At 36.1% G+C, this 16,478-nt stretch overlaps 1 protein-coding gene and 1 non-coding gene across 3 annotated transcripts; both read right to left on the reverse strand.

Moving 5' to 3' along the window:
* Positions 1–5,098: 5,098 nt before the first annotated feature.
* TRNAK-CUU (transfer RNA lysine (anticodon CUU)) lies at positions 5,099–5,171 on the reverse strand. The gene has a single exon. It is a non-coding gene; the product is annotated as a tRNA-Lys (tRNA).
* A 2,717-nt stretch (positions 5,172–7,888) lies between these two features.
* On the reverse strand, positions 7,889–14,254 carry LOC107628718 (putative methyltransferase PMT14). Of its 2 annotated transcripts, none has more exons than XM_016331299.3 (7): positions 14,226–14,254; positions 12,733–13,405; positions 11,905–12,115; positions 11,120–11,402; positions 10,012–10,398; positions 9,551–9,628; positions 7,889–8,477 (listed from the first exon to the last, which is right to left on the reverse strand). In XM_016331299.3, exons 2-7 carry the CDS (start codon positions 13,375–13,377, stop codon positions 8,240–8,242), a joined length of 1,842 nt encoding a protein of 613 aa, XP_016186785.1. In that variant the 5' UTR covers positions 13,378–13,405; positions 14,226–14,254; the 3' UTR covers positions 7,889–8,239. The 2 variants fall into 2 exon arrangements, with proteins under 2 accessions (XP_016186785.1, XP_088357475.1); XM_088501349.1 differs by lacking the exon at positions 14,226–14,254 and adding an exon at positions 13,771–13,901.
* Positions 14,255–16,478: the final 2,224 nt, after the last annotated feature.

The following is a 16,478-nucleotide window of genomic DNA, read 5'->3' on the forward strand; positions in this document are numbered from 1 at the left end:
GAAAGAGTACCCGGTAAGAGTAAATGTGCAAAAATAGTAATAATTTAAATAAAAGGAAAACAAAGCAAAGTAAAAGACATCTTAAACAACTTTGGTATTGTAGCTTGAGATGTTGCTCCTACGTGTAGTAATGCCGTAAGTTGGTGGCATTTCAGGATCTCAGTCTCGTCTAATCGTTCGAGCTTGTAGGCTCCTTTTCCGATTATCGTCTTGATTTGGTAGGGGCCCTCCCTGTTGGGTGTGAGCTTCCCTTCTCCAGGAATGGGGGGACCGATATCGTTTCATCACAAGACGAGGTTCCCTGGTCTGAAGTCCCATCGTATCATGCCGTGATTGTACTTTATTCTCTGTTTTAGGGCTAGCTCCCGTAGGTGGACTATACTCCTGATGTCATCTGCGAGGTCTCGCTCTGCTTTTTCATCGTTCTTCCCATGGTTCTCCATGGGCTGGGGTCCCCAACTTCTACCAAGATGACGACTTCTACGTGGTATGTCAACCAAAAGGGGGTTTCTCCGGTCGAAGTTTGGGGGGAGGTCCGGTACGACCATAGGACGAATCCGAGTTCGTCGGACCAGAGTTCTTTGGCTTCGTCAAGCCACTTCTTGAGGTCTTTCACTATTATCTTGTTGGCCGCTTCTACTTGCCCATTTGTCTGTGGATGTTCTACCGAGCTGAACCGTTGGGAGATGCCGAGTCCTTCTAGAAATTCTCTGAATCGCTTGTTTGCGAATTGGGTTCTTTTGTCTGAGATTATGATATCGGGGATCCCAAATCGGGTTATGACGTGTCTCCAAAAAAATTTCCGGCATTGGTGGCCGTGATGGAGGCCAAGGGCTCGGCTTCGACCCACTTAGTGTAGTAGCCGATGGCAACGATGAGGTACCGGATCTGCACGGGAGCCGTGGAAAAAGGCCCAACGAGGTCGATTCCCCAGGTTTTGAAAGGTCGATCTGCCACTATGACACTGAGCTGATGCGAGGTGGGCTTGTGGAAACCGGCGTGGATTTGAAACTTGTCGCAAATTTTGACTAGTTGGAGGGAGTCCTTAATAATGGAAGGCCAAAAGTATCATGCTCGGATAACCTTTTGGGCCAGGATCTTCCCCTTTACATAGCTGCAACATCCCTCGTGGATTTCACGAAGTATGTAGTTCGTGTCACCGGGTTCTATGCACTTGAGGAGGGGCTGTGAGAGTTTGTGCTTGTATAATTACCCTGCTATTGTGGTGTAGTTCATGGCTTCCCACTTCAAGCGTTTTGCTTCCTTGGGATCTTTGGGTAATATTCTGTTCATGAGGTATTGGAGAATTGGGAAGGTCCAAGAGTGTTGGCTCATGACCGGGAGGTCGACCGAGGTCATGATTGAGACGGACAGTGTTTTGATAACCTCTTGAATTAGTGACCGATTTCCCGAGACTAGTGATTATCCAGAGTTAATCCCATTTATTAGTCATCTCCAACATCGGGAGAAAGTCAAATAGGCATAGTCAGTCTTATAATAAGAATAACTAACAACTCTAAATCTCCAATCAATATCAGACATCAAAGACTCTTGTATCACTAACCACGACATGACAATTATAAGAGCAAACCCAATTAGTCAACCTCTAATGACAAGATAAGTCAATTGGGCTTAATCAATATCAATCCATAGGTCTTTCTCGTTAATGGAAACGAGATTAATTAAAATCTCCAAATTGTCAATCAACTCAGACATTAGTAGAATCAAGGTCACCTAAATTACTCAATTCCAAGCCAAGAGTGTAGAAATCTATCCTAAAACTAAGAGAGACATTTCTACAAATACTTGAAAGGTATAAAATAAAAGTATGGTGAAATTGCAACAATAATAAAATCTAAAGCTACCAAATGCTAGATAACAATAAGAAAAACTCAATTAAACATCAATAAACATAAAAACGTCAAATGGAATTAATAGAAATCAAAAGTAACAAGAGTCATGAAACGAAAAGTGGCACAAATGAGAAATCAACAAGAAAACTAAGAGAATCAAGGCAATTAAACATAGAAAGGTAAAGGATATTAAATCAAAACAAGCATTAAAACCTAAATCTAAGAGGAACTAATAAATCTACCCTAATTCTAGAGAGAAGAAAGAGCTTCTCTCTCTAGAAAATAACCTAAAACATGTTACTAAACTAAACCTAATTGCTCTATCATGGTTCCCTCTTGAATTTTGCTTTAAATACTTCAGAAATAAGTTGGATTTGGGCTTGAGAGGGTCTAGAAATCGTCAGCGTACGCATGGCCATGAATTCTTCCAAAACCTCATTTCTTCATGAATTCTCCATTTTGCATGCTTTTTCTTCAATTCTTCAATTCAATATTTGCCTTCTAAGCCTGCAATCACTTAACAAACACATCAAGACATCGAATGAGATTAAAGTAAATTAAATTTGGAAAATTAAGGGACTGAAAAGTATGTTTTCACTCTTAAGCACAATTTAGGGAGAATTCACAAAACCATGCTATTTTAGTAAATAATTGTAAGAAAAGTTGATAAAGTCCACTCATTCAATACAAGATAAACCATAAAAGTGTGGTTTATCAGCCATTGGTCAGACAAAGACTAGCGACCAAGTCTGTGAGTCCGTCGACCATCAGGCACTCATCGTTGAACCTGTCGAGGTATTTCCTCGTGGATTCGTCTTCTATTTGGGTGATTTTGAGTAGGCTGATGGATGTTTTGCTTTGGTGATCCTGGTGGTGAACTGGACTATAAACTTCCTGGAGACGTTGTTAAAACTGGCTATAGAGCCGTTGGGGAGGGCGTTAAACCATTTGATTGTAGGGCCGGCTAGGATTACTGGGAAGGCCCTGCATCGGACCTCATCGGCAGCCCCTTCCAGGTTGGCCTCGAAGGCCGTTAGGTGTTCCTCGAGATCTTTGGTCCCATTATATTTCATATTAGTGGACTTGTCGAAGCCCTTCGAGAGTTTGGATCTCAGAATTTTCTCTGTGAATGGGGTGGCTCCCATTCACATGATCGCTTCGTGCTTGCTTGGCCTCTCGGCAGTGCGTTCGGTCGTCCTCGTCGCGCTGGTGTTCCGAGTCTCTGGAAACATTGTGCTCGTGTCGCTTGTTGTGTCGTCATTCAGGTGACCTATTGTTCCTGGTATCACGGTGCGATCGGGTCCTGGAGGTTGCTTGGCTTGCGTGTTCGGGATGGTATCACTCCTTGAAAGTAACTTGACCCTCGAGGTTTTCCATTCTAAGACAAAGCTCTTTGATTATTTGGATTGTTTTTTCTCCTAGGTCGTCGGGCGCTCGGGCTTCAGTGGGCGGCCGATTGCCTTTTTTGGTTGCTGCCGGTCCGGGGTCGGTAAGCGGTGCACGGTGCTGGTAATCCTCCCGTGGGTGGGGGGAAGGCTATCCCGAAGGTCGAGTGATGGGCTTTGCGGGTTTGAGTTGTGATGGTGGCTTGAGGATTGCTCCTCGAGGTTCTCCGTCATGCCGCTACAACTTAGTAGTCCTCACAGACAGCGCCAATGTACTAGATGTCTTTGGTATGGGTTATGAGATGGATCGGGAACTTGCGAGTCGAGGCGGTCACCGAATTATCTGACTGGAGTAATGGGGTTGGTACCTGCAAAGACACTCTGACGCTTAAGTCAGAATGGATTTGAGAGGTATAAGGTGTGTAGAATGAGTGACGTATCGAGGGGCCTCTGACTCCCCTTTATATAGCTGGTAGTAGTTATTTCATCTTATCTTATCTGGCTAAGATAAGGGAAGTATTTGAATTCGAATGTTGGTTAGAAATTATAGAGCCAATTTGGATCGTCAAATCTCGAATAACCGGGTTAGAGACCATTCTGGCATGGGACTCAAGAACCAGGTCCATAACAAAAATCAAGGAATCGAAAATGGTCTTAATGCTTTTTCCAACATTTACTATTGCCAACAACCTAGATCCTACACATACAAATATTTTAATAAGACTTTAATGTATTCAATTTTTATGCAATTAATAAGACCTTTAATTTAGTCGATAGTTAAATCAAATATTTTTGTTGATACTACTAGGTAGCGTTTGGTGGAGAGATAGAGACGGAAAGACTGAGACTGAGAGACAGAGACTAAGAGACAGATATTGAAATAAATCTCAGTATTCTGTTTGGTGCAAAATGGGAGACAGGAATTGAAACAAGAATGAAACTCTAATTTAATTTGTACAAAGGATAAAAATTGGAATTAATTAATTGAAATGAAAGTATTTTAGGTATAAAATGTTATTAAAGTTTCAATCTCCATCTCTAAAAATTTCAGTCCCATGTGTCCTTACTTTTTGGAGGTACTGAAATGCTGAAATTTTAGAGACAGAGACAGAAATTTTAGTACCAGTCTCTGAACTAACAAATACGATACTGAGTTTCAGTCTCTCAGTCTCTGTCTCAGTACCTCAAAACAAACGCTACCCTATAGATGATTAGATTTTTATAATGTATTATTTTTTGCACTAGAGGGGAATATAATCTTATTTTTAGGTTAGAATTAAAACGGAATTTTCTTACATATGCAATTTAGGTTAGAAATCCTATCTAGCTTGTTCACATAATATAGTAAAATGTATCTGAATTGGCTAAGAAATTTTGTGGGTATTGATAGATAGAGTATATGTTCCAGTTGCCATGATAACTATTATTCATATATATTCTTCCATTATTCTGGGGTTGTGACAAGAACCCTTAGATGCACTTAAAGAGGCATTATTCATGAAAACGAAACGAATTTTGTAGAAAGCAAAAATGGTGTGGATGATAATAATATGTTGGTGGGGATGAGGCATCCCATTAGCATTTAGTAAGGACCGCAGAAAGAGATTAAGGTAAGTTGCATTGTGATATGATGCACATAATCCATATGTTTTAACTATAATAAACTTTAACCTTTTGTGGTAGGTTTTGTTCATAATAACTAAAATAGGGCTCGAACGGTTTTGTTCATAATTAACTAAAATAATGCACATAATCCATATGTTTTAACTATAATAAACTTTAACCTTTTGTGGTAGGTTTTGTTCATAATAACTAAAATAGGGCTCGAACAGTTTTGTTCATAATTAACTAAAATATTTACGCCCACCGTGGGGCTCGAACCCACGACCACAAGGTTAAGAGCCTTGCGCTCTACCTACTGAGCTAGACGGGCTTCGTTATTAGTTTAACTTTCAATAATATTAATCTCTTGTTGGATTACTTTAACATATTCCACGTAACTTCAGATATATTCGGAGAAAAAAGGATCATGCTTTACAGAGTCTTATTAATTACTCCAAAGGGAAAATTTATAAACGTGGCAACTGGGAACCATATAATTCGCATTTAAAGAAGAATGTTGAGTTTATAATTACTATATATATGTACCACATCATCATATATTCAGTTGAATTGACCGATACTAATTATCTTGAATTCGATTGAGACGATGAACTAATTTCAAATATAATAAAACTATGATAGAACGAGAAAAAAATTATAAAAATAAAGTTAAATATATATATATAACATTGTCTATAAAAAATAAAAACAAATATAAATAAGATAACGAATAAAAATAAAATAATAAATAAAAATAAAATAAAAATAATAAAATAATAAAAATTAAAATTGTCATGGAATTTATATATTTTAATGAACTGAATTTAATAAAACACCATAATAAAATTGTCTCTTTTTTCGTATATAAAACTTTATATTGTATATAAAATATATTTTAAAACATAAAATATATTTTAAAAATAAATTAAATAATATATATATTTATATAAAAATAATTAAATATATAATAAATAATTCGATGACTAAATTTTAGTGTTCACGTACAATTTTTTATTTCATCCCACCTAGTAAAACAAAGTTTTCTTGTTCCAAGGTAACAAATTTAAGTTAGTAGATAGGCCTAGCTAGAGGGTAGAATTCTTGAGGTAATTGGTACTCTTCAGTTGCTGACCGAAATAAACATATTAGGAACGGAGGAGGATATGGGGAGTAACTATAATTTGTTTTATATTAAATAGGTACACAATTAAAATCAAAGCACTAATGCATGTTTGGTATTGTAATATAAGTTGCTAAACCATGAACGCAATGAAGTCACTTCCCTAACCATAAAAATACATAATGTGACCTTGACTAGGCATGAAATTATGTCAACTTTCAAATGCACCACAACTAGACCTTGTGTTGTCAGCACCTAGATACCTAATCCCTATGCTTAGCTTAAACCTACATTCCTAATCTGCTGCTTGTAGTAAAATTTTGAGCACATAGAATAAGATAATGATAATGTTTCGAAGGTTATGAAAATCCTATAAAGCACGGACGGACACGACACTCACTGACATTCGTCCGACACGCGTGTCAGCTGTGTCCAACTGTATCTTAATAAAAAGTAAAAAATTATTCTCCGGACAAGCTTGGACACACCTAAATACTATCACGTGTCAGCGTGTCTAGTCTTATTCTTAACATATATTCTTGAAATAAATTTAGATATAGTATATATTATTATTTATTAAAACAAAAAATATTTTAAATATTTGATATAATTAAAATAAGATATTAAAAATAATTATAAAAATTTATTTATATTTTAATATCAATAAAATATCAAAATATCATTACGATTTATCTAAAAAATAATTTATATTTTATATGTATGTGTATCCCCGTGTCTTATAAAATTTTAAAATTTGCGTGTCGGCGTGTCTCGTATCGTGTCGTGTCTCGTGTCCGTGCATCATAGTGAAAATCAAACTAATTGCTGAATTGATGATTAAAGGTTCTAAAAATCAAATCATTGATGAAATTAGAAGTTTAAAAATTTAAAGTTATAATTAAAATTTAACCGAAATTAAATTTGATATATTAAAACAGTATATTTATATATAAAATATATTTTTTCAATAAAAAAAAACTTTCTAATCAAATAACTGCAAAAAAAAATCATATCAATTTAACTGGTTTATTAACTTTTTTGACAAATATTTTTTATTTTTGGTTGATTCAGTCACAACCATTTTTTTTTGCCATGATCAGACCAATTTGGTGATCAATTTTCAGTTTAATCTGATTGAACTAATTAGTTTGGTCCAGCTCAAAACCATGGAATTTTCAAACGGATATGCATGTTCACAAGTTGATGATATTTTAGAACAAAGATTTTTTTTTTAAACTTAAAAAGTAAAAGAAAAAGAACGAGTGAAAAATAGGGAGAAATCTATTTTAAATTTTTAACCTTCAAGCCTCTCCTTTGCCTTTCTTTTTTTTTCCCTTTAATATCTCAACCCACAAACACGAGTTAAATCTCAATTTGACCCTGAAATTTAGTCCGATGCTCAAAATGATCCCCATAATTTCGTTGGCCCCAATTAGAACCCTCAAATTTGTAATCGTGGTTCTGGCTTGCCCTTGCGATCATTTCCGTCACCGGAATACTGATCTGACACAATTGCATGATTGGTGGACACTACTTAAACGATGGTGCATTGGTTTCGCGTTCAAACCCTTTGGAAACCACGTAGTGTAAGGGTTTTGTTGATGTTTTGCAACTTATGATCGTCGTAGTGAAAAGAAAGAGAGTTTTAACCCACAAAAAACTGAAACGACGCATTTTCCGAAGGGTTTGGGCACAAAACCAATACGCTGTCGTTTAAGTAGTGTCTACCGTGTCATGCAATTGCATCAGATCAGCATTCCAGTGACGAAAATAATCGCAGGGACAAGCCAGAGCCACGATAATAAATTTGGGGATTCTAATTGGGACCAACTAAATTATGGGGATCATTTTGAGCATCGAACGAAATTTTATGGGCCAAATTGAGATTTAACTCTACAAACACACTCTTAAAACCGAAAAACGAATAGTGGGATTTCAATGCTTCAATATTCCTTCACCATTATTATTCAACAGAATATCTTTAGATTAAATTATCTTGGTAGCCGAACTTGTGCTAATCTATATCTAAATAAACTTAATAAGACTAGTTAAGACCTATTTTATCTACACTTGTATAAGGCAGGCGTAGAATAAGCTTACATAACCAATCTTTTGCTTTTACTTTGCACTATAACAATTTCTATTTTTTTTTTCCTCTTTTTTTTTTTACCCTTTTCTTTTTGCACCATTCCTTAATGGCTCTGAAACCTTGATGGTTGCTGCATGCTGAGACCTGAGAGACAAGTTTCACTTTCATACCCCAAAACAATGCAATGGTTTTATTCCTCACTGGAGGTGCTGTTATTGCTGCTGGCAACCCAGTATTCTTTAACAGCAACCAATATCTTCTCAGGCACAAGAGGGCCATCCTCATGATCCACCATTTTGGCTTCCCATCTCATCCCCCCAACAATTTTCTTGACCTTGTTCAGGACATCGACTTCGTCTCTGATGATGACGACTCCTTCGGGTCTTAGGATTCGGTCCATTTCAATAAGGATGTCTTCCAGGTTGCACCTGTTCAAACAACTCATCAACATTTAAAAGTAAAAAGTAGAGATAAGGATAACCCTAAACCCTAAACACTAAAGGACTATTAAGGTTTGTCATCAACTTAATGGGATTATTATGATTTATAAAACAAGGTTAACATGTTCAAAGGACTAACGAATCCCAAACTAAAAGTAAAATATGTCCAAATTATGCTTTTAAAGATTTTTTTTTTTTTGGTGTCCAAATTATGCTTTTAAAGATTTAAAACCATATATTGGGCCTCCTGCAAAGGCCTGAAGCTTGAAATAGGTTGGTCCGTGATAAATGTTTTAGCTCATGGCAAATTGGCAATTAACAGGAGGAGCCTATTTAGCTTTTTCACATGGACTAGGCCTTGTGAATTGTTATGCATTTCAAATAATGGAATTTGGGCTCACCTAAAATGAGTGATGCAATTTAAGATCCTAAGGCCTGTTTGGTTTGAGAATTCGTTTTCTATTTTCGGCATTTTATGAAGAAAAAAATAACTAAAAGCAATAAAATCTTGTTTTCTAGTTTCATTTTTTTTTTTACAAAATCCTAAAATAGAAAACAATGAAAACACAAACTTAACAGGTCCTAAGAGTGGGTTTGTGAGTTGGAATTTTCGAGGGAAAGGTAAGAGGAAAGGAAGACTAGTGCTAAATTTTGAATTTTTACTCCCCTTCCCTCCATTATTCTAACTCACAAACAACCCCCTAAAGCGCATCCTCTAACTACCAACAAGGCCCTTTGAGGACAGCGCAGATGGCATTTGACAGTGCCTTGTGATAGGTATATCCGGGAAGTATGGTGAAACGTATTTAACAAGTGCACAATCTAAACATTTTACCAACAATTTAGAAATCCTCAATTTTTGAGAAACTACTGCATTGAATTACTGTTGCAAGATCCCAAAAGAAGAAAAAAAGTATTATATGTAACATCTAGAAAAGGGACTTGAGTTTGCATTATATGCCAAGAAAATCGAATCAGAGCTTGTTTCTACTTTCAATGAGATATAATCTTAGAATCCACATACTATGATTATGCACATGGAAGAGGAGGAAGAAACTTACGAGTCCTGGTACATGCTAAATAAACCATTTGCATGAATGAGATCATATGTCCTGGGGTATGTAGAAAAGCCTTCACACCTGAAGAAAGAAGAAAACTGACATTAAATAATGCATAGTCATAGTGCATAACTTGCTTCAACCAATAAACTGATTAGCAAAATTCATAGCATGTTCAATTATCTGTAGCCGTCATATGAAATACAATACAGCGACATACCATTATTTGAAGTAACAGTACCAATATCTATTTTCAAGTGGCTCCAGAATATGGAGAAGAAGAACAATATGCTAATTTGAAGCCCATTTTGCCTTGCAGTGGTCAAATGAATAATCATACAAAAACCCACCATGAAATGTCGAGATAAATAATTTTTGAAGTATAGGGAAGACAACTTGCATGGAAAAATTCACATGAAATAAGAATACTTGTAGGAGTATTAAGAGAACTCTTAGAAACTTACCAGTCATGGTAAATGCCAATCAGACCTCTCTCGTAAATAACACCTAAGGTGTTCTTAGCACTCGTGGGCACAACATTCATAACCCAGGATTTTGGTGATTCAAGTGCAGCTGCAAATCCTCCAAGCTCTGCATTCATGTCCATCACATTTCGATATCTGGTAGTGCCAATCAACTTGTTCATTCTTTTGTAAGCATTAACATGCTTTTTCCATAATTTGTTGTCCTCTTCATAAGATTCAGCTGTAACATCGGGAACAATGCCCTTAGCTATTCGAGGAGGGACAGCATAAAGCCTAGCAGGAAACTTCTTCAATTCACCTCCAGCAACTTCACTTTTGCTGGATACCTCAGGGAAAGGGGTCTGACAGCCCTCCATTTTTCTGTACCTATACATAAACACATCAACCCCATCCAAATGAAAAATAATCAGAATGTAAACAACAGATCTAATATGTCTACACATTAATAAACATCTATATAATATCAACAATTTAAAAGCATAGAGAAACTAAATCCTACACAATACAATTGCAAATTAATATTGAAATTACTCTGGCTAATTTCAACAATCAAGCTAATACTTTGGCTTATGTACTCAGGCTCTCTGAAAATAACTTGCAAATTATTTCTCTCTTGTGTGGAAATCAATTTTACTAAGTTATCCAATGAAGGTGTTTGTTAATGAGTGTCCTAACTTCTAAGGGTTCTCTTTAAAGATCAATAAACAGAAGGATTTTTATAGAAATTTAAAATCTTTGAAGTTTCTAATGCATTGAATGCATCAAAATCTTCAAAAAATTTCCACTTTTGACTTCTTAAAGATTGCCCTAAGGAGATTCATTAACAAAACCATAATATTTAATACCCAACAATGCAGGTATGTTCTCAATCTAAATTAAGCCTAGATCATCTCATGGGACATTTGATATTATAGAGTTTGCAGTGAAATTATTTCTGAAAACATAGATCATAATATATCATAACAATAAATAGAACTAGATAAACAAGTGAAATTCTGTTCAATCATCAAAATTACTTAAACTATATTTGAAGATTATAAGTATATTGCATATCCGAATGAAGTACATGAAGATAAACAGGACATACCAAACATCATCAGCATTATCTGAATCACATAAGTTGGGAGACTTTCTTAGGCAGGATTTAGCATTTATCTTTTTCCTCCAGATAGCAATATCACCCTTTTCATACTTCTTTTCCCAGCAAAGACTTTCAGCTAACTCCTCAATATTTCTCTGCTCTGCCTTGACATCCTCCTTAGACCGCTTCCATGTCTGATAGTATGTTTTCCAATTAATTGGAGGCCCAGATAAAACCCAGTATCCACCAGGCCTCAGGACTCGATCAACTTCCATTAGATACATGCCCGCTGTATTCATTTAACGGGTGCAGAGTTAAAAACTTAATGCCTAAAATAATGTTTCATTCAGATTTATAGCCACTTTTCTTTCCTAAACTTCCCCTTCTGACTGCTGGATGGCATACAATTCTTAATCTAATGTTTCAAATCTATATGTAAATGCAACCTTATTAACATAATATTTTAGGGATTTCAATGTTCAAATAAGATGAAGATCTTAGTAATTTAAAATTCTAGACTTTTGGTGATAACAGCTGGGGTAAGATTCTAAGAACTTACAGAAGTAAATGATTTATTTGTCAATAAGGCATTCTGCTTCATAACCTTTTGGCAAGAAATTGCAATGACTCATATTAGCCAAAACGGTATTCAATAATTCAAATCTTGTAGTACTTGCACTTTTTTTTTTTGGAATTTCAGGTGTGTGTATCATAATATAATATATATAAGAGAAGGCTGATAATAGTTATAACTCTTATCATTCTTATTGACAATGAAATTCAGCACTAACCATTTGAAGTCCATGGTATTAGACATCGAGAACACTGAGCCATGTCAAAAGCTCTTGCAGGGTATGGAAGATGGATGGTACCAAGAACACCAATAACAGCTGGAACTCCTCGTTCTAGTGCAAACTGAACTTGTGCTTCATGGTTGTCCTTTGGGGCAAAGGACATAGTGAGCACATTCCTCTTTAACATGTAGGCTCCCCAGCTAGCAACCTGCATAATTGTTCATACTTTATATTGGTATGGAAAATTATGACTCAATTTGAAGGTATCTTAAACTGAGAATAAGTAAACTGCTCCATAAGTAACAAAGAAATGACAATTCATTCTAGGCAACCTCAAAATACACACAAAACACGAGAAATCCAATCTGCAATATTGTAATAGACAAAAAAGCATTGAACGTAGGAGGTCAACATTAATTCGCAAACCAAACAGTAGCCAACTGAATCAATTTTCAAGAGATACGATAGGATTCTCAAGGGACCAGTAGGTATGACGGAGCAAAAGCTACCTGAGAACCATTAGAAAACACTTATGACCTAACAGGAAAAGAAGAGATGGTCCTGTAGCTCAGCATTCCGCGTCCAATTTGAAATCCTTAGACAGGATATCTTTTATGCTGTATGATATTCAATTCAATAGTAAAGAAACATGGACATGGACAAACATAATGTTTATCTTCTAAATGTGTTAGCATGTAAATAAGTAGATGTTATTACAAAAGTTATCAGCTAAAGCAGAACGAAACTGAGTAAATCAGCATGCTTAGCCATATATTTAAAAGTAAATTTTCATATGAGCAGGGATTTTTAGACATCAAAACTTACTCCACAGCCAGTGTCCAGTGCTGTTCTGATAGAACCATCTTTAATTGGAATAACTGATGCAAGTTCATCAATATATGCATCTGCTCCTTGAGGGAACATGGTCCCTCCGCCAGGAAATTTAAACACATTTCCCTGAAATTGCACCCAGTTTTGAACAGCCTTCTCCACTGTCAAGCTCTTGTAAGGAACATTGGCATAGTAGGCATAATCCCGGCTCTTAGGCCAAGGAAAAGGAGTCGTGTAACCATTAGGGGCCGGAATGAGGCAACGCAGTTTTTCATCTTCAGGGGGACAATGCCTTTCCCTATATATCATATTTTCTCTTGGGAATGTCATTGCTCGGTCTTGCTCTTGGCAAGGTGTGTAATCAGTATATTTAACATCACATGCCTTGATCTTTTTAGCTTTCGGTTCAGCCGGTTCAATAATTTCTACATCATTGTGATGAGATTCAAAACTCAACTCAGGCATAATGTTGCAGTCTGACATCAGGTTATTCACTTTCAAGGCAAGGTTATCCCCCTTTCCTGACCCGCTCCTTTGCCATGCTCCCAAAAGATAAAAGAAACAGCAAAGGGCGAGAACAGCAAATATTGACAACGGCCTTCGCCCTCGTTGGCCAGGTGCATTATTCTTATTCGCCATTATTTGGCAGCCAGTATTCTCTCAAAACCTATACCAATTCACACGGAAATCAATAAGTGGCAAGTTACAGTAGACCATCAGAAATCAAGCAAACTTCCAAAATTAGACTAACACATATCTAAGCATAAAGCATTTAAATCTTAATTTTTATTTATTAAAAGAAAAAGGAGAGTACCGAAGTACATTCCTGCTGAAATTGAAACTGACAGCATTATGGAGCTCCTGAACCAATAACTACTCTACTAACTGTATTTTCTGTCTCCACCTATTTGGGACAGTTTGACTAGTTTAAACTTGATTTAGAAAATATATAAAATAGCAGTGTGGGTGTGGCATGGTAATACCTCATATTCCCCAATATAATGCAAAAGAAAGGGAAATAAGCTTAAATACCTTTCAGTTACATCAACCCTTTAAGCTGTTTCACCTTCATACAGAACACAAGTGGATCTAATGGTAATTGCTTTTCATTTTTCTAACACTATGATTTTTCGAATTACATTCCAACAAACACCCTAATCTATCTAATCTTTTTTTTTTCCTGGATCAACTAAAGATCTGCAATTAAACCCACTTAAAAAGTATCGAAAGAAACTTAGCTTTACATTTTAAAAACAAAAAATAATGGAAGTTGAGAGTGGAAAAGTGAAGTGGAACTGCGAAGAATACAAGAAGGTAGGCAAATAAATCGGGATCCTTCAGCAGTAACGTAATTGGAATACCAATTAGAAACAGAGAGAAACAATGTTAGCAATTAAGCTTTCATGCAGACAAATAAATAAAGAGAGCGTTCAAAGAAAATGCATGTGTGATCCCAAAACGAAGAGACAAAGGTTCAAGTTGCTAACCTTTCTTTCCCCTTCACCTTAATAGATAGATCTCTCCACTGATCTAAAAGAGAGAGAGAGAGAGAGAGAGAGAGAGAGGTGAGTGTGGAGCAGCAAGGTGTGTATTTGAGAGCGTAGGAAAGATTGGAGAGCGACAAGGTGAAAAAGGGGAACAGAAGAGGACCTTTGACAGTTGGACTTGATCATTTCATTTAAGACTACACATTCCATCCCTCTTTCGTTAAAATTTCATTATTGTATCCGCCGACAGGGGTCCTAGGTAACTTTTTTTTTCCAACTTCCTTTTTTATTATTATTCTTTTTAAATAATCCCGGAATACATTCTTTCTTTCTTTTTTTTTAAGTTAATCGTTATTCATTTCATTAAATGAATACACTACGTGCATGTTTGGGCGCCATTATTTTGTTAAAAAAAAGATCTTTTTTCAATGAAAAAAGATATTCTTTTATTTTTTAATGTGTTTGGCAAATTTCTAGTAGTAAAAGTAAAAGCACTAGTAAAATCAAAAAAAAGATTTTTTTTGAGAAGCTGTAATTTATATCTTTTTTAAAAAGATATTTATTTCTTAAAAAAAGATATTTTTCATGTAATAAATAAACAAAAAAGTACTTTTATATTGTTATACCCAAACATAATTGATTGATAAAAAGACCTTTTTACATGAGATATCCAAACATAAAATTACTTTTACTTCTCTATAAGATCTTTTAAAAAAAGATAACTCGAAAAAAGATCTTTTCTTAAAAACTCACCCAAACAAGCCCTACTTCCAAATGAATACACTAAACAATCCGAACATTTAGCACTGTATGTGGGATCTTAAACAAGTTGGGAAGCATGGCCGATCACAAAGTCAAAATGAATTAAAAAATTTAACTAATAACCCCAATAAAATAGAAATAAGCCGGGGAAGACGAACATGAAACCGATGTCACTCCTGGCCCAAATGAAGAAGGACATCGAGATTATAGCCCCTGGTTTAGGACGGGGTGATAGGAGGAACATGGAGGGATGATATCACTAAATTAGGAAAAGACTATGTTCATGCAATGCATAAAATACGCTACCGTGTTCAAGAATTGGAATGGTAGCTTGTTGAACAATCTCACTAGTCTAGGTCTAGAAATTGCACTACCTAAGATTGACATCATAGTTAGGAATGGTGAACACCAAACCATGGACGTGGACACTATCAGGAACATGATCATCCATATTCACAATCACCATAATAGAAGGGCTTCTCCTCAACGGGAGGATAAAATTCGAGAGACCGCACAACGGTCCAGAACTGAGTTAAGTTCTACTTAAGATACGAACTCCAGTTAGAAGTGAAAGTTTGAAATGGCACAGGGAACGCCATGAACATGTCATCATAGGGCAATTCCATTCTTTTCTCATGTCCTTCATGTGTGGCTACCGAAAAATTTCGAAAATCCAACTGATATGAAGTACGAAGAGATCTCAGATCCTCAAGAATGAATATATATATATGCCTTTGAGGCGATGATGAATTTGGAAGGAGTGGCAATGCCATACGATGTAAGGGGTTCTTGGTGACCTTATCTAGCTTGGCCATGGCATAGTTTAACTCATTGCCTTCAGGGTTCATTTCCTATTTCTCTGACATTAAGTCAAAATTTCTTGTTCATTTCACTACTAAGAGAACTCAGGCGAAACATTTGATCTTCTTGCTTGGGATAGAACAGAGAGTTGGAAAAAGCCTAAGAGACTACTTTGAACACTTTAATAAGGCTCTGTTAGAGATGAACGCACAAAATCCTAAGGTTGTGTGTTTGTCCTTCATCGCTGGTTTGTTAGAAGGGGATATCAGGTGACACTTGACATCTAAAGACGTGAAGTTTATGGTGAAAATCCATCAAATTGCTCTTAAGTATATGCAGGATGAAGATGTGACTAAAGTGGTGTCCACAAAAAGGAAGAACCCGATGCCATTGTCAAGCAAGACAGGTAGCTCAAGATAAGCTTCAACTCCCAAGTCTACCACACCACGAGTGGAGAAATATTATACATATACCCCTTTATTCTACCACATCACGAGGGGGAAAATTTTATACATATACCCATTTAGTCACTTCTTTGATAGAATTGTACTACTAGCAAGTGTCTTAAAGAGGGATCCGCCCTAAAGCACGATAAATCCGACCTAGAGCTTCCTTAAACAAGTCATATATCTGCAACTATGACAAGTCCTACAGTCATCGCACTAAGGATTGTATTGATTTAAGATATAC

Source organism: Arachis ipaensis, chromosome B1 (assembly GCF_059453495.1).
Source record: "Arachis ipaensis isolate K30076 ecotype BB chromosome B1, ASM5945349v1, whole genome shotgun sequence".
In the NCBI taxonomy this organism is placed as follows: Eukaryota; Viridiplantae; Streptophyta; class Magnoliopsida; order Fabales; family Fabaceae; genus Arachis; species Arachis ipaensis.